Source organism: Coregonus clupeaformis, chromosome 19, assembly GCF_020615455.1.
Source record: "Coregonus clupeaformis isolate EN_2021a chromosome 19, ASM2061545v1, whole genome shotgun sequence".
Taxonomy (NCBI): Eukaryota; Metazoa; Chordata; class Actinopteri; order Salmoniformes; family Salmonidae; genus Coregonus; species Coregonus clupeaformis.
The window spans coordinates 5,218,815-5,241,928 of NC_059210.1; the positions used below are offsets into that span (position 1 = coordinate 5,218,815).

The following is a 23,114-nucleotide window of genomic DNA, read 5'->3' on the forward strand; positions in this document are numbered from 1 at the left end:
ATTTAATGAAGCTGCCAGTTGAGGACCTGTGAGGCGTCTGTTTCTCAAACTAGACACTCTAATGTATTTGTCCTCTTGCTCAGTTGTGCACCGGGGCCTCCCACTCCTCTTTCTATTCTGGTTAGAGACAGTTTGTGCTGTTCTGTGAATGGAGTAGTACACAGCATTGTATGAGATCTTCAGTTTCTTGGCAATTTCTCGCATGGAATAGCCTTCATTTCTCAGAACAAGAATAGACTGACGAGTTTCAGAAGAAAGTTATTTATTTCTGGCCATTTTGAGACTGTAATCGAACCCACAATTGCTGATGCTCCAGATACTCAACTAGTCTCACGAAGGCCAGTTTTATTTCTTCTTTAATCAGCACAACAGTTTTCAGCTGTGCGAACATAATTGCAAAAGGGTTTTCTAATGATCAATTAGCCTTTTAAAATGATAAACTTGGATTAGCAAACACAACGTGCCATTGGAACACAGGACTGATTGTTGCTGATAATGGGCCTCTGTACGCCTATGTAGATATTCCATTAAAAATCAGCCGTGTCCAGCTACAATAGCCATTTACAACATTAACTATGTCTACACTGTATTTCTGATCAATTTGATGTTATTTTAATGGACAATTTTTTTTATTTTCTTTCGAAAACAAGGACATTTCTAAGTGACCCCAAACTTTTGAACGGTAGTGTATGTAGCATCATCTGAGTATATACAGTACCAACAGTACAATAGGCCTAATTCTGAATCAAGTCAAGACTATCCTCCATAACCTGTGAATGGTTCCATACACTAATCTGCTGTGTAATCTGACTGGAGAGCTGCATAGCTATATGATACTGGCCTCAATCAAAGAGCTCTCTTGGCATTCCAAATATTCCAACTTTTTTCATTCTTCAATGAAAGACCTTGTGATTGCTTTACACATTATTAGCCTAGTATCATATTCAGGATGTTTCATGATTTTTGAATGATATACTTGCTGCATTTTTTTAAATAATCATAAAAAATGACACGTCTAAAAAAAACAATCCCTTCCCAGGGTTTATTCAGCCAGGTGGAGTTTGCTCTTAGCACGGGTGTGACTGATACACACACACATCCCGTGTGGTCAGGGCCGGGCTGCCCTCTCCTCTCCAGGGTTCCAGCAGGTATCCGCCCTGGCCCAGCATCTCTCTGCGTGTGTGAGAGAGAAAACCACAGGGCCCCATGGACCAGCTCCATCAACAGGCTTCTTATTCAGCCCCCAGTCTGAACACTGGGCCCTCTGACGGAGCCCAGGCACCTGGCCGCGGAGCAGCAGAGCGCGGGAGACATCAGAGGTGGGCAGCGGCGAGGTTGCCACACCTGAATAAACCCTCCTGGACCACATCAATGCCAGGGCTGGGCCACCTGAAACTGCTCCCCAGGCTGCCACAGCCCCAGCACTGGGCCAGCATAGCTACGGCCAGCAGCGCATAAACAGCTCCACTCAGGTGCTTCTGTGTGCCACTGTTTTCATTACTGGGAGTGGAAACCGAGCCCAGTGGAGAGGAAGAGACACAGAGGAGGGGATGGAGTAATATTTATACAGGTGTTTCAAATAGGTTGAGCTGCATGCAAGAGAGACACACCTCTGAAATAGAGGAGTGGATCTGTACTAGTCTGTGACTCCCTTCTCAGCTTTGTGGGCCTATGGGAGCCAGGCCTGCTCAGAAGACTAGGAGATACTACTGTAAGACACAGTGCGACTTCACATACAGCAGGGTCGGCAACAGGCAGCCTGCGGGCCAAAACTGGCCAAGGTTGTTGGTAGAATAAAATACATAAATATTTTTTTATTAGTTTGTTTAGACTAATATCACCAGGAATTCAGCTAAAAATTAGTTTAATTTAGGAAATCTGTTCCCAAATATTCCCACAAAAACAATATATATATATATATATATATATATATATATATATATATATATATATATATACACACAGTGAGGGAAAAAAGTATTTGATCCCCTGCTGATTTTGTACGTTTGCCCACTGACAAAGAAATTATCAGTCTATAATTGTAATGGTAGGTTTATTTGAACAGTGAGAGACAGAATAACAACAAAGAAATCCAGAAAAATGCTTGTCAAATTTTTTTAAAATTGATTTGCATTTTATTGAGGGAAATAAGTATTTGACCCCCTCTCAATCAGAAAGATTTCTGGCTCCCAGATGTCTTTTATACAGGTAACGAGCTGAGATTAGGAGCACACTCTTAAAGGGAGTGCTCCTAATCTCAGCTTGTTACCTGTATAAAAGACACCTGTCCACAGAAGCAATCAAGCAATCAGATTCCAAACTCTCCACCATGGCCAAGACCAAAGAGCTCTCCAAGGATGTCAGGGACAAGATTGTAGACCTACACAAGGCTGGAATGGGCAACAAGACCATCGAAAGTGTTGTGGTCAGATGAGATCAAAATGGAGCTCTTTGGCATCAACTCAACTCGCCGTGTTTGGAGGAGGAGGAATGCTGCCTGTGACCCCAAGAACACCATCCCCACCATCAAACATGGAGGTGGAAACATTATGCTTTGGGTGTGTTTTTCTGCTAAGGGGACAGGACAACTTCACCGCATCAAAGGGACAATGGACGGGGCCATGTACCGTCAAATCTTGTGTGAGAACCTCCTTCCCTCAGCCAGGGCATTGAAAATGGGTCGTGGATGGGTATTCCAGCATGACAATGACCCAAAACACACGGCCAAGGCAACAAAGGAGTGGCTCAAGAAGAAGCACATTAAGGTCCTGGAGTGGCCTAGCCAGTCTCCAGACCTTAATCCCATAGAAAATCTGTGGAGGGAGCTAAAGGTTCGAGTTGCCAAACATCAGCCTCGTAACCTTAATGACTTGGAGAAGATCTGCAAAGAGGAGTGGGACAAAATCCCTCCTGAGATGTGTGCAAACCTGGTGGCCAACTACAAGAAACGTCTGACCTCTGTGATTGCCAACAAGGGTTTTGCCGCCAAGTACTAAGTCATGTTTTGCAGAGGGGTCAGATACTTATTTCCCTCATTAAAATGCAAATCAATTTATAAAATTTTTGACATGCGTTTTTCTGGATTTTTTTGTTGTTATTCTGTCTCTCACTGTTCAAATAAACCTACCATTAAAATTATAGACTGATCATTTCTTTGTCAGTGGGCAAACGTACAAAATCAGCAGGGGATCAAATACTTTTTTCCCTCACTGTATATATATATATATATATATGTGATCGTGTCTCAATATAATCAAGGTATGAAATTATTGTTATTTTCAAATACAATCTCTTTTTGGACTACGTTGTGGTCAATTTGCAGTATACAAATGATTATAATTATGTTCCGGCCCTCGACCAAATCTAGTTGCCTACCCCTGACATACAGTATACTGACTGACTCTGATGATCATTCACCCTTGAATAAAGTTTTTTACCCCCACAAAGATATTAACTCCACACAAAATCAAAATATTGGTTGATAGTATAGACTTAATTTGGCTTTCTCTACAACACAGAAACTTGTACTTCCAGGCATCAGAGTTGTGGCAATTTTAAAGTCCCTTATATGGCAAAGTGAGTGTAGACTGTATGACATATCTGCCTAGACACTGATGCTAATCTCTCATAAGAATAATAGTGACAGAACGATTTGTGTTTATGTAAATATATTGGTTCATAGTGTATTTTACATTTGAACCCCAGGTCACTTTTTTATTACAGCTTTTCTACACTAACATTGAAATTAATGGTGGTTAATCTTTTCCAAAAAAGCTGATAAATGCTTAAAAAACTGTAATGAACAAGAGTTATTATAATAGCTACAGATCAAAACACTGTAATTGTCAGTAATATAGTTTAGTGAATTGAATCGAATATGTTTAGTGTAATTGTTAATAGTGCTCAGGCCTAATCATAACAAACACAACAGTAATTTCACTGATATTTCCCTCCCCAAAACAAAGGGAGAGCAAACATGACATCATTAGAGATCTGCGAGGCATGTTGCAAAAAAACCCCTGCAATTTCCTGAGTTTATTATTCTTTTCGATCTCTCTCTTTTTTATATAATTTCAGTTGTCTTGGTAGGGACGGGCTGTACCAGGGGAAAATAACAGAGTCTTGCTGCCAAAAGAGGGCCTGGACGATCTGTTAGTTTAACATCTCACTACATAGGAAATCTATTAACTGCTGCTGAGCCTGACGAAATACAGCAGCAGCATAAATATATTTATTTGGTGCTCAGATCTACACTATACAGCACCATCCATGCTCTTACCACACAATCAGGGCTTTGTGTGGGGAGTTGGGATGCTACAATATTTTGGACTGTGCATAGTACAAACAAACATACACACTACCACATACAATAAACATACACAAGAAATCAAGAAATATGTTCTCCTCGCCTCCAATAGGATGCTCTTGTACTTTATAGCCCCTGGATTTACTCAAACAGACTACATGCATTACTGTTGATGTTAGCAAGAGTATTTTTATGCAGCACTATTTATCAACTGTAAGGATATTTGTTATTTTATTTCCAGTCTGACTTTATTTACTGCTTAGCTGTGATTTCCAATCTGCGGTGAGGGATCATGAAGGGGAATTCCTCCAGTGAAGATCCCTGCCCATAAACCCCAAGCCTCCACCACTGGGAGTAAACACTGGGCTTTAACGACAACACGCACAGGGCTTTCATCAATGCTGCCCGGCCAGTGTCAGCCCCAAGTAAATGTACTCTTTAATTAAATACTTTATGGAGGGACCTTTTATTGCCTTGGTCTGGCCTGGCGTACTATACCTCATTAAAGAAGAAAAAAAAGGCTGTTGGTTGCTAACCTTTATTTTCTAGTTGTTAGGAGTTTGTTCCATATCCAATGATCTCTCTAGTATTGGCTCTGTGGGGACAACTGTGGATATAAATCAAACTATGCATCATCTGAGCTGTGTAATACCCATGTCTTAATGTCTCAGCTTCAGTTTCATACAGGTCTTGATGTAATTCTGGGAGTTTCACAAGGAGCCAGCATCTAGCTACATGAATGCATTAAATCTATCTTGGACACTCACCTAGAGGCTATCTGCAATGACTTGGGGATACTTTTTATGACTGTTTTTCTTTTTCATCAGCTGCAACCAAACACTTATAGTTGGGCTTGTTGGAACATTTTGGTGTCTCACTACACTGCTTATTATTTGGGTTTCCACATCGTTCTTGAAATAACTCCAGCGTGTTGATGCCGTAAAGCAGTCCCGTGAAGCATTTCAAATATGAGTAATACATGTGGGTGAGTGGGGACTGAGTGAGGGCTGTAGCCACATAAAAGTGCAGCGTTTGTAATGAGATTAACTACTGTCTCCTTCTTTGGCGGCCATAGGGCTGGGCCAGTATGTCCTGAGAGATGAATGAGTATGTGGCTGTTTTATTACCAGCTCTCTCTCTCTCTCTCTCTCTCTCTCTCTCTCTCTCTCTCTCTCTCTCTCTCTCTCTCTCTCTCTCTCTCTCTCTCTCTCTCTCTCTCTCTCTCTCTCTCTCTCTCTCTCTCTCTCTCTCTCTCTCTCTCTCTCTCTCTCTCTCTCTCTCTCTCTCTCTCTCTCTCTCTCTCTCTCTCATTGGCTGAATTTCAAGAAACTGGTACACAACTTCTTATTATATATTTTTTGGGGGGTCCAGAGCAGCCAGGCAGCAACAGACTAACCCTTCTTTCTCCCTGAAGACCGGGAGTGCATATATCTTACCTAATCCAGTGTGTGCTAAGACTTATACAGCCTCGCACTGACAGGGCACTTTGTCATCTTGTCACTCAACAGTAAGCAGAAATATTAGGAGGATTTGTTAGTGATTTTATAATTATTTTCGTTGTTATATCCAGCATGAAAGTCCATTAAACATGCCCTGTTCACAACGTACTGTATTATTATGTGCAAAAATAAATATAATAGCGTGGCTTTTTATGCTAGAGTGGACATGCTCTGAGAACCTCTATGATTTACTGGTTAACTAGGACAGATCCTCATAACTCCAGTGGCACACAGACACTCACAGTGGGGGTTTGTGTGTGAGGGAACATTTGTTTTATACTTATGTTTTTGACCTAAAAAGTCATACTAGGTACACTAAGCAACATATAAAAGTATAGGGCCATATGGAGGCCACACCAATGTGCATAAATTCACAACAGAGTGAGTTGCACAAAAGACAAATGACTATCAGTGCAACAGCAGCCAACACTGCACTCCTCTCTCTCTCTCCCTCTCTCCCTCTCTCCCTCTTGGTGGCCCATGCAGACTTTTACAGGTCTGTGGAGGAGGGGTGGGGGCAGGGGGGCAGGGGAGAGGTGCCAGGGCACACCCCACAGGAGGAACAGAGTAACTGCCCCAGGTCACTTGATGACAGACACACAACTCTAGTCTGCTGCCTTGGGACAAAAGAGGGAAGAGGTAGAGAAGAGAGGGTGGAGAGAGAGAGAGAGAAGAGAGTGGAGAGAGAGAGAGTGGACAGAGAGAGAGAGAGAGAGAGAGAGAGAGAGAGAGAGCGAGAGAGAGAGAGAGAGAGAGAGAGAGAGAGAAAGAGAGAGAGAGGGAGAGGAGAGAGAGAGAGAGAGAGAGGAGAGAGGAGAGAGAAAAAAGAGAATGGAGGAACTGTAAATGAACACCACAATCAGCAATATAAGGCCTTCCTCTATTCGGGGCCAAATAAGTATTTAAAAACATTTTCTTTTCCTGCAGGACTAAGCTCTGTGAATGTAAATCTGTCAGTTGGGTTTGTATCTTGATGACAGGGAAAATTAAACCAACTTCTCTCATAGATACACATACAGACCGTATATAGAGCAGTGTGTGTCATCATAGCCAGTTGTTTCTCACACATTCTGTTGAGTATAGCACAATTAACGGAAATAACTATTTATCACACTTTGCCCGAGTCCGGAAAAAAAGGGAAGGCATGTAAAAAAAAAAATTGCTCATTTACACTGTAACATAAACAAATGTATACAATCCGCAGAACAAGTGTTCTTTGTACAACAAACCCCTAACAAATACCAAGACAGAGATCATGTTGAGGAGTAGTGAGACGGATCGTGTGGAGGGGTAGTGAGACGGATCACGTGGAGGGGTAGTGAGACAGATGGCGTGGAGGGGTAGTGAGACAGATGGCGTGCAGCCGCTGTGCAGTACCACTTCCTCTTGGACAGCCCAGTGTCGTCACAGTCACACACAGCTGTCCGTATGTCCTCTGATCTGAACACCACTCTGAGGGAAGTCTAAAGATTTAAAAAACACTACTGGGCTGCTATAGTCCTGCTATCTGCTATAGCACTATCACATATAGAAACAACAGGAGAAACTCTATAGGAAAATACAGAGTCCAACAACTGCTGGCCCAATGATCGAGTCAGTCTGAATCTTACACTCACTGAGAACACACAGAGAAGAAGACAGAGTAAACGGATGAAAGGTCACAACCAATTCTAGCTAACGTAACTGATGAAATATTACTATTGTTAATATAAACTCCTATTCAAGTTCAACGTCAAGTTTAAACTTTATTGTCCCAGAGGGCAATTGGTTTTGCAGCAAAGGAGCATGAAAAACAACATTGAACATATAAAATCCACATGGATCACAATGACACACAGTTATAGTGAATACAATGACCTAGCTAGTACATCAAGTCATAGGGCTGACAGCCATCAATACTAATATATACAATAGGTCTACTAGTGATCGACAGCAGCAGCACAAAAGTATAGCAAGCCAAAGTTGCCTAATAAGTAAAGTGCTCTGTGCATTCTTAGATCATCTGGTCAACAACATATCATCAATGTGCTGACAAAAACAAACAAATACATCATCAACGTCAACATCACCTTCAACATCATCAACCACATATTGCCATCGTCATCCTCAACATCATCCCTAGCCTACCTCCTTCTCTTCCCTGTATTGAAAAGGGCAATGGCCATAGGGGTGAAGGAGTGTGTGTACCTGTTAGTCTTAACCGTTAGGAATCTAAACCGGGAGCCAGCTGGAACTCATGGTGTAGGGGTTGGCACAGTCAGACAGGATGGATTCTGCCTTCCTCACCACTTGTCTGTTGTACAGATCAGACAGACTACTCTGCTGGACTCCCGTGATCTTACTGCCCACGTCACTATTCCAGCTAGTGCATTTTTAGCTTTTATACCAAGGTTGCCGTACCAGCAAATCAAAGACAATGTTAAGACAGACTATGTACGACTTAAAAAAGAGAGTCATCAAGGTCCTGTCTACCTGGAACTTTGCCAGTTTCCTAAGACAAGAAAGGTGTTGCAGGCCCTTCTTACACAACATGTCAGTGTTACACTCAAAGTTCAATTTATTATCAATCGTGCAAAGATACTTGTAGTCTACAGTGTCTACCACATGGCCCTTGATGATAGTGTTCTGAGGGGTAGATGGTTGATGCCTGAAATCCATACGCATATCTTTGGTTTTTGTCACAGATTTAGTTGTAAGAATGCACTGTCACACCAATGTACACAATCATTAACAACAGGGCCATGGGCAGTTTCATTAGCATGAAGGACACTGACTATTACAGAGTTGTCCGCAAACTTCAGGATGTGTCGGTTCTTGTTAGTGAGTTGGTTCATTAACAGGTGGGGTTGAATGGTGTTAAAAGCAGATGAGAAATCAACAAATAACAACTTGGCATGAGTTTTGCTACCCTCTAGATGTTTGAATGTAAAGAAAGAAAAATGAATAGAAGTTCTAGTAGGGCGACATTAGCATCCTGTACACCCCGCTTAGCCCTATATGCAAACTGAAACGGATCAAGAAGGTGCTGTGTCTTGTCCAGAAGCTCATTCATAATCAGCTTCTCAAAGGACTTCATGACCAAGGAGGTCAAGGCGACTGGTCTGTAGTCATCAAGAACCTTCGTGTGGTTGTTCTTGGCGACTGGGATCACAGTAGACGGTTTCCATAGATTCGGCACCCTCACATTTCACCTCTTTCTGCAGCCTATTTAACTCAGTAAGGTTATCATCTTTAAATGTCTTTCTTTTACAGTTTAACAGCACCTTGAGAGACTTGCTAACCCAAGGTTTACTATTTGGGTATACCTTAATAACCTTATCTGGGACTATATCTTCACAATATGAAACCTAGGAGCTAACAACATCAGTGAGCTCATCAATATCAGCGCATTACTCTTTAAGCATGTCCCAATCAGTACAGCCAATACACCCCTGTAGGGTCAGGGAGGAATCATCAGTCCAGTTCTTAATCCACTTTGTAAGCACTTTACCCATCCGCAGCGTTGTGCGATACACCGGGATAAGGTGGGGTTGTGGTCAGCTGTGCCCAGTGGGGTAGGGTAAGGGATTTATAAGCTCCCTTAACAGAACCTTAACACAGATCCAGGATCTTGTTATGTGACATACTGATGGAAGTTCCTCAAAGTTTTTGACAACAGTGGTTAAAGTCACCAAGGATGATGTTCGGGGCATTTGGAGATATAGTTTCAAATTTCTGCGTCGCCTGGAGTATTAACTCCGCGGTATTACTCTAATTTGCCTTCGGGTGGCTGTAAACCACAGTGACAAATATTTGAGGAAATTCCCGGGGCAGATAGTAGGGGCGCAATGACACGGATAGCAGTTCAACATCCTTCGTGCATAGTCTTTCCCTAACCAGTACAATTTTGCACCAGTGCTCATTCACAGAGACATACTCCACCTCTCAGTGTTTTACCAGTAACCTCGGCATCTCGTTCCAAGCGTATAGGCGCCCCAAACCCGTCAATCACCAGCTCAGAGTCTAAGTCCCTATCCTTAAGCCATGTCTCCCTGAGAGCCAGAATACAGGCATCTCCGAATTCATGTTGGAAACGAACATGGGCTTGCAGTTGATCAGTTTTGTTACGAAGAGACTGGGCATTTGCTAGAATGATAGAGGGCAGGGGAATGTGCGATAGAGACTGACGCTTCGCCTTTTCCCGGACTACACCCCTCTTTCCCCGCTTTCTCACCTTGCGGTGTAGCCCACTGGTAGAATCCCTTTGACCATTATTATGATCAAATGCATCAAGGTTTGGGTAGATTAGATCAGAGGGAGGATTGGCATTTGGGGGATTATTCTACTGGAGAAGAAACTCCCTACTGTACTGGGTCTGAGTTGATTGTGAATGGGGAATATCTTGCACACTTTGTACCAGGTGAAATGCCATCCACAATAAAAACAAGGCTGTTAACTCCATGTTCCCGAAGGCAATTAGGGGAAGAGTTCAACACTGCTCTTTCTACTTAATTGTTATACTAGATCATTGCATTCAGTGAATTAAAACAGTGATCTAAAACTGGTAAAATACTAAATAACAAACAAACACAGACGGAGAAACACCTTGCTGCTGGTTGCTGCAAGAGAATGTTGTTGTTCGTTGTCTGTCTGTTTGTCTGTCTGTCATTGAAGCCAAATGACAGAGCTGCTGTCTTCCATGCCGTGACACCAAGTAAAAACAAAGCAGCTGTTATGGGAGTGCCCACTTCCCAAATCTGTTAGAGCCTCTGGCTCAGCCTTACCCCTGTAGAGCAGAGATATGGGCATGACAGTGTTCCATGACACAAACACACTAGCATACACTCATACAGTTTCCCACTGATGGTAATTATCTCAACATCTGTTCTTCAACACCACATATACTCGGCATGGGTCCTCAGATCCTCAAAAAATTATACAGCTGCACCATCGAGAGCATCCTGACTGGTTGCATCACCGCCTGGTATGGCAACAGCTTGGCCTCCGACCGCAAGGCACTACAGAGGGCAGTGCGTACGGCCCAGTACATCACTGGGGCCAAGCTTCCTGCCATCCAGGACCTCTATACCAGGCGGTGTCAGAGGAAGGCCCTCAAAATTGTCAAAGACTCCAGCCACCCTAGTCATAGACTGTTCTCTCTGCTACCGCACGGCAAGTGGTACCGGAGTGCCAAGTCTAGGTCCAAAAGACTTATCAACAGCTTCTACCCCCAAGCCATAAGACTCCTGAACAGCTAATCATGGCTACCCGGACTATTTGCACTGCCCCCCCACCCCATCTTTTTACGCTGCTGCTACTCTGTTAATTATTTATGCACAGTCACTTTAACTCTACCCACATGTACATATTACTTCAACTACCTCAACTAGCCGGTGCCCCCGCACATTGACTCTGCACCGGTACCCCCCCTGTATATATAGCCTCCCTACTGTTATTTTATTTTACTTCTGCTCTTTTTTTCTCAACACTTTTTTGTTGTTTTATTCTACTTTTTTATTAAAAATAAATGCACTGTTGGTTAAGGGCTGTAAGTAAGCATTTATTTGGCGCATGTGGCCAATAACATTTGATTTGATTTGATTTGATAATAAACCATAATCATCTCATGAATGCTTGAATCAATTAATCTGCCAGACTGTGAACATACTGAATTAATTGACAAAAAGATAAAGACTAAGAGGTCAGACACACCGAGAAAACTGACGGCCAATAGGTACTTATCACAGTAGGATGCCGTTGCTTCTCTTGCTAGAACAAAAGCGGTACCTGCTGCGTACCAACCTGGTACTGATGAACCTGACGTTTCTACTTGTAGAATTGCAATGCTCGTTAGTGGCCGACGACTTGACTTCGAGCCAATCAAAGAGCACGAACCTCCACGTGGGGAAGCAGACAGGAATGACAAGAAAAAGGAAAAAAGAGAGCACTTTTCCCGGTGTGATCCACCCCCTTTTCATCAGAATTGTTCTAAAACAATAAACCTGCATTATACATATGTTTCATCTAGCTAAGGAGTTTTGTGCTTGAAGAAGGATTTGTTTGTTAAATTTGATAATGTGCACTAGCTCTGCTAGTTTACATTTGACATTTTAGTAGACGCTCTTATCCAGAGCGACTTACAGTTAGTGAGTGCATACATTATATATATTTTAATACTGGCCCCCCGTGGGAATCGAACCCACAATCCTGGCATTGCAAACGCCATGCTCTACCAACTGAGCTACATCCCTGCCGGCCATTCCCTCCCCTACCCTGGACCAATTGTGCCGCCCCATGGGTCTCCCGGTCTCGGCCGGCTACGACAGAGCCTGGATTCGAACCAGGATCTCTAGTGGCACAGCTAGCACTGCGATGCAGTGCCTTAGACCACTGCGCCACTCGGGAGACACATGTTAATGTTAGCTTGCTAACTCAGCCAGGCAGTCACACACACTTCATATGAAACTAATGGTGCAGCACAATGCACACAACACTAAATGCTTTACCAAGCTAAATACAGTTGAAGTCGGAATTATACAGTCGTGGTTAAAAGTTTTGAGAATGACACAAGTATTGGTCTTCACAAAGTTTGCTGCTTCAGGGTTTTTAGATATTGTTGTCAGATGTTACTATGGTATACTGAAGTATAATCACAAGCATTCCATAAGTGTCAAAGGCTTTTATTGACAATTACATTAAGTTTATGCAAAGAGTCAATATTTGCAGTGTTGACCCTTCTTTTTCAAGACCTCTGCAATCCGCCCTGGTATGCTGTCAATTAACTTCTGGGCCACATCCTGACTGATGGCAGCCCATTCTTGCATAATCAATGCTTGGAGTTTGTCAAAATGTGTGGGTTTTTGTTTGTCCACCCGCCTCTTGAGGATCGATCACAAGTTCTCAATGGGTCTGGAGAGTTTCCTGGCCATGGACCCCAAAATGTTGATGTTTTGTTCCCCGAGCCACTTAGTTATCACTTTTGCCTTATGGCAAGGTGCTCCATCGTGCTGGAAAAGGCATTGGTCGTCACCAAACTCTTCTTGGATGGTTGGGAGAAGTTACTCTCTGAGGATGTGTTGGTACCATTCTTTATTCATGGATGTGTTCTTAGGCAAAATTGTGAGTGAGCCCACTCCCTTGGCTGAGAAGCAACCCCACACATGAATGGTCTCAGGATGCTTTACTGTTGGCATGACACAGGACTGATGGTAGCGCTCACCTTGTCTTCTCCGGACAAGGTGTTTTTCGGATGCCCCAAACAATCGGAAAGGGGATTCATCAGAGAAAATGACTTTACCCCAGTCCTCAGCAGTCCAATCCCTGTACCTTTTGCAGAATATCAGTCTGTCCCTGATGTTTTTCCTGGAGAGAAGTGGCTTCTTTGCTGCCCTTCTTGACACCAGGCCATCCTCCAAAAGTCTTCGCCTCACTGTGCGTGCAGATGCACTCACACCTGCCTGCTGCCATTCCTGAGCAAGCTCTGCACTGGTGGTGCCCCGATCCCGCAGCTGAATCAACTTTAGGAGACGGTCCTGGCGCTTGCTGGACTATCTTGGGCGCCCTGACGCCTTCTTCACAACAATTGAACATCTCTCCTTGAAGTTCTTGATGATTCGATAAATGGTTGATTTAGGTGCAATCTTACTAGCAGCAATATCCTTGCCTGTGAAGCCCTTTTTGTGCAAAGCAATGATGACGGCACGTGTTTCCTTGCAGGTAACCATGGTTAACAGAGGAAGAACAATGATTTCAAGCAACACCTTCCTTTTAAAGCTTCCAGTCTGTTATTCTAACTCAATCAGCATGACAGAGTGATCTCCAGCCTTGTCTTCGTCAATACTCTCACCTGTGTTAACGAGAGAATCACTGACATAATATAATATAATAATAATATGCCATTTAGCAGACGCTTTTATCCAAAGCGCCTTACAGTCATGTGCGCATACATTTTTACGTATGGGTGGTCCCGGGGATCGAACCCACTACCCTGGCGTTACAAGCGTCACGCTCTACCAATTGAGCTACAGAGGACATGATGGCAGCTGGTGATTTGTGGCAGGGCTGAAATGCAGTGGAAATGTTTTTTGGGGATTAAGTTCATTTTCATGGAAAAGAGGGACTTTGCAATTAATTGCAACTCATCTGATCACTCTTCATGACATTCTGGAGTATATGCAAATTGCCATCATCAAAACTGAGGCAGAGACTTTGTGAAAATTAGTATTTGTGTCATTCTCAAAAAACTTTTGACCACAACTGTACATACACCTTAGCCAAATACATTTAAACTCAGTTTTTCACAATTCCTGACATTTAATCCTATTAAGAATTCCCTGTCTTAGGTCAGTTAGGATCACCTCTTTATTTTAAGAATGTGAAATGTCAGAATAATAGTAGAGATAATTATTTATTTCAGCTTTTCTTTCGTTCATCACATTCCCAGTGGGTCAGAAGTTAACATGCACTCAATTAGTATTTGGTAGCATTGCCTTCAAATTGTTTAACTTGGGTCAAACGTTTTGGGTAGCATTCCACAAGCTTCAATAAGTTGGGTGAATTTTGGCCCATTCCTCCTGACAGAGCTGGTGTAACTGAGTCAGGTTTGTAGGCCTCCTTGCTCGCACATGCTTTTTCAGTTCTGCCCACACATTTTCTATAGGATTGAGGTCAGGGCTTTGTGATGGCCACTCCAATACCTTGACTTTGTTGTCCTTAAGCCATTTTGCCACAACTTTGGAAGTATGCTTGGGGTCATTGTCCATTTGGAAGACCCATTTGCGACCAAGCTTTAACTTCCTGACTGATGATGTTTTGAGATGTTGCTTCAATACATCCACATAATTTTCCTTCCTCATGATGCCATCTATTTTGTGAAGTGTACCAGTCCCTCCTGCAGCAAAGAACCCCCACAGCATGAAGCTGCCACCCACGTGCTTCACGGTTGGGATGGTGTTCTTCGGCTTGCAAGCACCCCCTTTTTCCTTCAAACATAACGATGGTCATTATGGCCAAACAATTATATTTTTGTTTCATCAGACCAGAGAAATTGAGAAATTTCTAAAAAAATTACGATCTTTGTCCCCATGTGCAGTTGCAAACCGTAGTCTGGCTTTTTTATGGCGGTTTTGGAGCAGTGGCTTCTTCCTTGCTGAGCGGCCTTTCAGGTTATGTCGATATAGGACTCGTTTTACTGTGGATATAGATACTTTTGTACCTGTTTCCTCCAGCATCTTCACAAGGTCCTTTGCTGTTGTTCTGGGATTGATTTGCACTTTTCGCACCAAAGTACGTGTCACATTCGTTCATGAACGGGTCAGACCAAGGCGCAGCGTGATATGCATACATGTTTATTAGACTTATAAACACAACGACAAAACAAGAAACGAAACGTGAAGTCCAAGGTACACAAACAACATACCTAACACGGAACAAGATCCCACAACCCACTAGTGCCAATAGGCTGCCTAAGTATGGTCCCCAATCAGAGACAACGAGCGACAGCTGCCTCTGATTGGGAACCACACCGGCCAACATAGAAATACCCATACAAGAACCTATAACATAGAACAACACAACATAGAAAATCACACCCTGACTCAACAAACAAGAGTCCCCAGCGTCAGGGCGACAGTACCCCCCCCCCAAAGGTGCGGACTCCGACCGCACAACCTTTACTTAACAGGGTAGAGGCCGGGTGGGCATTCCGCCTCGGAGGCGGGTCCGGCTCCGGGCGTGACCACCACCTATTCTCCGCCTCCCTGTTGCGCCCCTGGTCTGGTCTGGACCTCGGCGCGCTGCTTCCCCTCTCCTTCCTCCCACTATACTCCAAGCCCTGTCTGGACCCTGGTGTGGGAGACGCCGAACCTGGAGAGGGGCTGACGTCTGATCTGGACTGGAGCCGCTGACCGGAGCTGGACTGGACCCCGGTGGAGCGGACTGCTCTGGCTCCGGAGTGGAGCCGCTGACCGGAGCTGGATCAGGCACCGGTGGAGCGGACTGCTCTGGCTCCGGAGTGGAGCCGCTGACCGGAGCTGGACTGGACCCCGGTGGAGTGGACTACTCTGGCTCCGGAGTGGAGCAGCTGACCGGAGCTGAATCAGGCACCGATGGAGCGGACTATTCTGGCTCCGGACTGGAGCTGCTGACTGGTGCCAGACCAGGCACTGGTGGAGCGGGCACGGGTCGTGCCGGACTGGACACACTCACCACTGGTCTGGTGCGAGGAGCAGGCATGGGCCGAACTGGACTAGGAACATGCACCACTGGCTTGGTGCGAAGAGCAGAAACAGGCCGGGCCGGGCTGGCGACGCGCACCACTGGCTTGTTGCGAGGGGCAGGAACAGGCCGGGCCGGGCTGGCAACGCGCACCACTGGCTTGGTGCGAGGGGCAGGAACAGGCCGGGCAGGGCTGGCGACGCGCACCACTGGCTTGGTGCGAGGGACAGGAACAGACCGGACCGGGCTGGCGACGCGCACCACTGGCTTGGTGCGAGGGGCAGGAACAGGCCGGGCCGGGCTGGCGACGCGCACCACTGGCTTGGTGCGAGGGACAGGAACAGACTGGACCGGGCTGGCGACGCGCACCACTGGCTTGGTGCGAGGGGCAGGAACAGGCCGGGCCGGGCTGGCGACGCGCACCACTGGCTTGGTGCGAGGGGCAGGAACAGGCCGGGCCTGGCTGGCGACGCGAACCACTGGCTTGGTGCGAGGAGCAGGAACGGGCCGGGCCGGGCTGGCGACGTGCACCACTGGCTTGGTACGAGGAGCAGGAACCGGCCGGACCGGACTGCGAAGGCGGACTGGAGGTCTGGAGCGGAGAGCTGGCACAATATCTCTTCCCATGACCACAATTTGCCCACCTGTGACATGGCTATTCGCTCCTCCTGGGCACGCTGCTTGGTCCTCGTTTGGTGGGATCTTCTGTCACGTTCGTTCATGAACGGGTCAGACCAAGGCGCAGCGTGATATGCATACATGTTTATTAGACTTATAAACACAACGACAAAACAAGAAACGAAACGTGAAGTCCAAGGTACACAAACAACATACCTAACACGGAACAAGATCCCACAACCCACTAGTGCCAATAGGCTGCCTAAGTATTGTCCCCAATCAGAGACAACGAGCGACAGCTGCCTCTGATTGGGAACCACACCGGCCAACATAGAAATACCCATACAAGAACCTATAACATAGAACAACACAACATAGAAAATCACACCCTGACTCAACAAATAAGAGTCCCCAGCGTCAGGGCGTGACAGTACGTTCATCTCTAGGAGACAGAACCTGTCTCCTTCCTGAGCGGTATGACGGCTGCGTGGTCCCATGCTGTTTATACTTGCGTACTATTGTTTGTACAGATGAACGTGGTATTTTCAGCCGTTTGGAAATTGCTCCTAAGGATGAACCAGACTTGTGGAGGTCTACAATTATTTCTCTGAGGTCTTGGCTGATTTCTTTTGATTTTCCCATGATGTCAAGCAAAGAGGCACTGAGTTTGAAGGTAGGCCTTGAAATACATCCACAGGTACACCTCCAATTGACTCAAATTATGTCAATTAGCCTATCAGAAGATTCTAAAGCTGTGACATCATTTTCTGGACTTTTCCAAGCTGTTTAAAAGCACAGTCAACTTAGTGTTTGTAAACTTCTGACCCACTGGAATTGTGATAAGTGAAATAATCTGTCTGTAAACAATTGTTGGAAAAATTACTTTTGTCATGCACAAAGTAGATGTCCTAACTGACTTGCCAAAACTATAGTTTGTTAACAAGAAATGTGTGGAGTGGTTAAAAAACGAGTTTTAATGACAACCTAAGTGAATGTAAACTTCCGACTTCAACTGTATCTAACAAGCAAACAAACAAACTATCTAACAAGGGGTATTTTAAAGAGGCTGATCAGTTGTGGATCTGTGCTACAACAAAAAGTGACCTGCCGACACTCTAGGTGCTAAGTACCTCTCGGCAGTCAGTAACCTTGGTGTGTCTGAGCCCTAAAAGGGTTTCACTATAATAACACACAACACTATGAGCCACAAATGGTGAGTGGCCATTTTCACTGTTGATTTAGGAAAATCATATCTTGGTAAAATCAGAATGAAAACGTGTGGGGAATTACTGTGTGTGTTGACCTAAAGCACAGTGCAGTGATGTATCGGCATGTAGGCCAAACCTTTTCTGTCATATCAAAGGATATCACACACAAAAACAGAACTCACTTCTCAATTCTACCAAAACACGAGGCAGAGAACTCAACTCCCGGGCATACTTTAGGCGTATCCTACCACCACAGTGTAACACAATACACTGGAGCATAAACAGTGCTGTAACTACATAATTACTGTACCAATAAAACATACAGTAACTGGAATATATCAGATATGTTTTTGCAACCTCAAATGAAAGCGGACAAAGCTACACATAGTGGTTTTCCACCCTCTTGATGAATGAACTGAGTACAGTATCCCCCCACTTAGATGCTCAAGTACTTTATGAGTACGGTATCTGGTGTGTAATAGAAGAGGGCCATCTACTGTAGGGAGGGAGAAGGATCAGTTGAGCTTTGGACACATCTTTACACGTCCATCATATGCCCTTCTAAAAGATCCAAGAGAACAACTATTCACATGATGGTCAGCCACCTGACCTCTTATGATGCTCTTCCCATGTGCATCGTTTTCAAGGCCAGCAAACAACCATATACAGTGGGGGAAAAAAAGTATTTAGTCAGCCACCAATTGTGCAAGTTCTCCCACTTAAAATGAGAGAGGCCTGTAATTTTCATCATAGGTACACGTCAACTATGACAGACAAATTGAGATTTTTTTTTACAGAAAATCACATTGTAGGATTTTTAATGAATTTATTTGCAAATTATGGTGGAAAATAAGTATTTGGTCACCTACAAACAAGCAAGTTTTCTGGCTCTCACAGACCTGTAACTTCTTCTTTAAGAGGCTCCTCTGTCCTCCACTCGTTACCTGTATTAATGGCACCTGTTTGAACTTGTTATCAGTATAAAAGACACCTGTCCACAACCTCAAACAGTCACACTCCAAACTCCACTATGGCCAAGACCAAAGAGCTGTCAAAGGACACCAGAAACAAAATTGTAGACCTGCACCAGGCTGGGAAGACTGAATCTGCAATAGGTAAGCAGCTTGGTTTGAAGAAATCAACTGTGGGAGCAATTATTAGGAAATGGAAGACATACAAGACCACTGATAATCTCCCTCGATTTGGGGCTCCACGCAAGATCTCACCCCGTGGGGTCAAAATGATCACAAGAACGGTGAGCAAAAATCCCAGAACCACACGGGGGGACCTAGTGAATGACCTGCAGAGAGCTGGGACCAAAGTAACAAAGCCTACCATCAGTAACACACTACGCCGCCAGTGACTCAAATCCTGCAGTGCGAGACGTGTCCCCCTGCTTAAGCCAGTACATGTCCAGGCCTGTCTGAAGTTTGCTAGAGTGCATTTGGATGATCCAGAAGAGGATTGGGAGAATGTCATATGGTCAGATGAAACCAAAATATAACTTTTTGGTAAAAACTCAACTCGTCGTGTTTGGAGGACAAAGAATGCTGAGTTGCATCCAAAGAACACCATACCTACTGTGAAGCATGGGGGTGGAAACATCATGCTTTGGGGCTGTTTTTCTGCAAAGGGACTAGGACGACTGATCCGTGTAAAGGAAAGAATGAATAGGGGCCATGTATCGTGAGATTTTGAGTGAAAACCTCCTTCCATCAGCAAGGGCATTGAAGATGAAACATGGCTGGGTCTTTCAGCATGACAATGATCCCAAACACACCGCCCGGGAAACGAAGGAGTGGCTTCGTAAGAAGCATTTCAAGGTCCTGGAGTGGCCTAGCCAGTCTCCAGATCTCAACCCCATAGAAAATCTTTGGAGGGAGTTGAAAGTCTGTGTTGCCCAGCGACAGCCCCAAAACATCACTGCTCTAGAGGAGATCTGCATGGAGGAATGGGCCAAAATACCAGCAACAGTGTGTGAAAACCTTGTGAAGACTTACAGAAAACGTTTGACCTGTGTCATTGCCAACAAAGGGTATATAACAAAGTATTGAGAAACTTTTGTTATTGACCAAATATTTATTTTCCACCATAATTTGCAAATAAATTCATTACAAATCCTACAATGTGATTTTCTGGAGAAAAAAAATCTAATTTTGTCTGTCATAGTTGACGTGTACCTATGATGAAATGTACAGGCCTCTCTCAACTTTTTAAGTGGGAGAACTTGCACAATTGGTGGCTGACTAAATACTTTTTTCCCCCACTGTACAACAGCACATAGAGGGAGGCTACATACTGTAAATTATGGCCTTATTTAAGATAATAGGCAGAATATTCCGCACACCCAGAGTTGATTAGTGTAGGTGCTGGAAGCAAAAGGAAAAACTGGAAAAATAGGAAAAAGTCTCCACCACACTTCCAATCAGATGCAAATGTATTTAATTGTAGCTGAGCTTTCGGTCAGTCGACCTTCAATGGAGAACATTTTGATTTTGTTGAAGAAAACAAAAAGATTGCCAGGTGAATCAAAAACATAACACTTTTATAGACTTGATTGAATCCTCTTTCCAGGGGTGGAACTATCAGATTAGTGATGCTCTACCATTTGGATAGTTGTTCATCAGCTTTTATAAGATGTCACACTTCAGTCATTCTTTTTACATGTGGATGGAGTATATAATTGGAGTAAATAACATCAGGGTATAGGGGAGGGCTGGAGGGGGGGTAATTTTAATAGTGTAAAACCCTGCAGGCAGTACAGTACCTTCCTGAATTCAAGTTGGTGAGTTGAGACTGAGTCCTGGACCTTTGCCACGAATGGGCTGGTCAACAGACTGCAAGAGAGAAGCATTTGTGTTCCTTTTGCAAAGACTCTGGGCTGGGGGTTTGACAGGAGAGGAGGAGGATATAGGGAGGAGAAGAAAGCGATTAAATCAGAAGAGGAATGCAGAATGAGGAGGGTGTTAGAGGTGATATTGGATTAGCTGAGCTGGGGAGTGGCAAGGAGGTCAGGGGAGAAAGGAGAATGCCTACTGTGTGGTGTGTGTGTACACACTGAGAGACACACACGCACGTATGCATGCACACACACTCCTCTGTACACTCGAGTCCATTGCATGTATGTTCTCCCCCTTCCACATTTTTTTTATTACACATAAATACGTCGAATCCAATTTGTGTAAATAGGTTACGCCCAACACTTCATTCTATAAACTCTGCCATAGATGGCTAGTAATAGGGTTAAGAAATGAAACGGTTCAAGCCAAATGACATAATTGAAAGTAAATATAATTTGCAGGCCAGTGCCACACCTATGGCCAATTTGAAGGATCTCAAGGAAAAAAATACAACAGATGCTTCACTGTTGACTCAAAATAATTTGTAGAGAAAAAAACAGTATTTTAGGAAAATCCTCAGTCAGCATAAATAAGGAAACCACAGGTCATTAACATCTCATCACAGAGCAAAAGGTCAAGAATGGCCACACAACTACAACACATACAGTACGATGTACTGTAACTATTTCAGTCTCACACAAAATTATTGTAAGTTTGCGACTGATCAAGTGAACATTCTTTGCGGTTATCAACACTTTAAAGGAGAAAACTCACCAAACCAATTGTCGGTCTGTACATTAGGGTGCCGTTCGTTCGCTTGCTGATGGTGCAGTGTGTTATAAAGACCACCCGTTGGTGGCCGACTGACGGCCGTCATTATCGCCCGTTTCTACATGTAGAATCGGTTTACACTCGGTTTGCAAATTACGGCTGGGACTGTGTTCAGAGGAGCTAAGTACTCTCGGCCGGCAGACACTCGACAATCGTACCGGTCTGTCCTTAAGTCAGGATGCATGATATAGCCTAGTAGCCGGGTCACTTGAGCCAATGAAGGGCGCCAAGACAGATGTACCGTCAGATATTACGCTATTTTCCATGATGTGGACAGTATACATAGTTATATAGATTATTCCAAGTTTACGTGTGGTCTTTGTATAATGAATGTTTAAACAGTGCATACAACCCACATTTCTGCCCCCTTTCTATTGATTTCAACGTGATATCAATATGAGTGATTAAGAAAATAGTGTTGTGTTTAGCTTTCTGCGTTGGCGTCCCACTTGAAACAAAATGCAACAATCCAAAATGTAGCTGGTTGTCTTCTACAAGTTGTCCTAAACCAGTGATATACATATATTCCCAGATTCCGTGTGGTTTTTCAGTAGTGTAACTTTTAACAGGACGTGCAACCTGATTTCCCCCTAATCGATATCAGTGATTTTCTGCCAAGAGGTTTTGGTGCGTGTGCAGTTTATGAGGTGCTTGTTTAAAAAAATATGATTACTATTGTTGCACATGTACAGTACCAGTCAAAAGTTTGGACACACCTACTCATTCAAGGGTTTTGCTTTATTTGTACAATTTTCTACATTGTAGAATAGTAGTGAAGACATCAAAACTATGAAATAACACATATGGAATCATGTAGTAATCAAAAAGTGTTAAACAAATCCAAATATATTTTATATATTTGATTCTTCAAAGTAGCCTTGATGGCAGCTTTGCACACTCTTGGCATTCTCTCAACCAGCTTCATGAGGTAGTCACCTGGGATGCATTTCAATTAACAGGTGTGCCTTGTTAAAAGTTAATTTGTGGAATTTCTTTCCTTCTTCATGCATTTGAGCCAATCAGTTGTGTTGTGACAAGGTAGGGGTGGTATACAGACCAAGTCCATATTATGGCAAGAACAGCTCAAATAAGCAAAGACAAATTACAGTACATCATTACTTTAAAACATGAAGGTCAGTCAATACGGAACATTTCAAGAACTTTTAAAGTTTCTTCAAGTGCAGTCGCAAAAACCATCAAGCACTATGATGAAACTGGTTCTCATGAGGACCGCAACAGGAAGGTAAGACCCAGAGTTACCTCTGCTGCAGAGGATAAGTTCATTAGAGTTAACTGCACCTCAGATTTCAGCCCAAATAAATGCCTCACAGAGTTCAAGTAACAGACACATCTCAACATCAACTGTTCAGAGGAGACCGTGTGAATCAGGCCTTCATGGTCGAATTGCTGCAAAGAAACCACTACTAAAGGACACCAATAATAAGAAGAGACTTGCTTGGGCCAAGAAACACGAGCAATGGACATTAGACAGGTGAAAATCTGTCCTTTGGTCTGATGAGTCCAAATTTGAGATTTTTGGTTCCAACCTATGTGTCTTTGTGAGATGCAGAGTAGGTGAACGGATAATCTCTGCATGTGTGGTTCCCTCCGTGAACTA

At 43.9% G+C, this 23,114-nt stretch overlaps 1 protein-coding gene across 1 annotated transcript in view; it reads right to left on the reverse strand.

Moving 5' to 3' along the window:
- Positions 1 to 1,313: 1,313 nt before the first annotated feature.
- Positions 1,314 to 23,114, reverse strand: part of LOC121531487 (potassium voltage-gated channel subfamily KQT member 1-like) — an 82,316-nt gene continuing 60,515 nt past the window's right edge. Inside the window, exon 12 of the mRNA XM_041836724.1 lies at positions 1,314 to 1,500. Coding sequence (XP_041692658.1) covers positions 1,314 to 1,500 — 187 coding nt within the window. The remainder of the gene's footprint in view (positions 1,501 to 23,114) is intronic.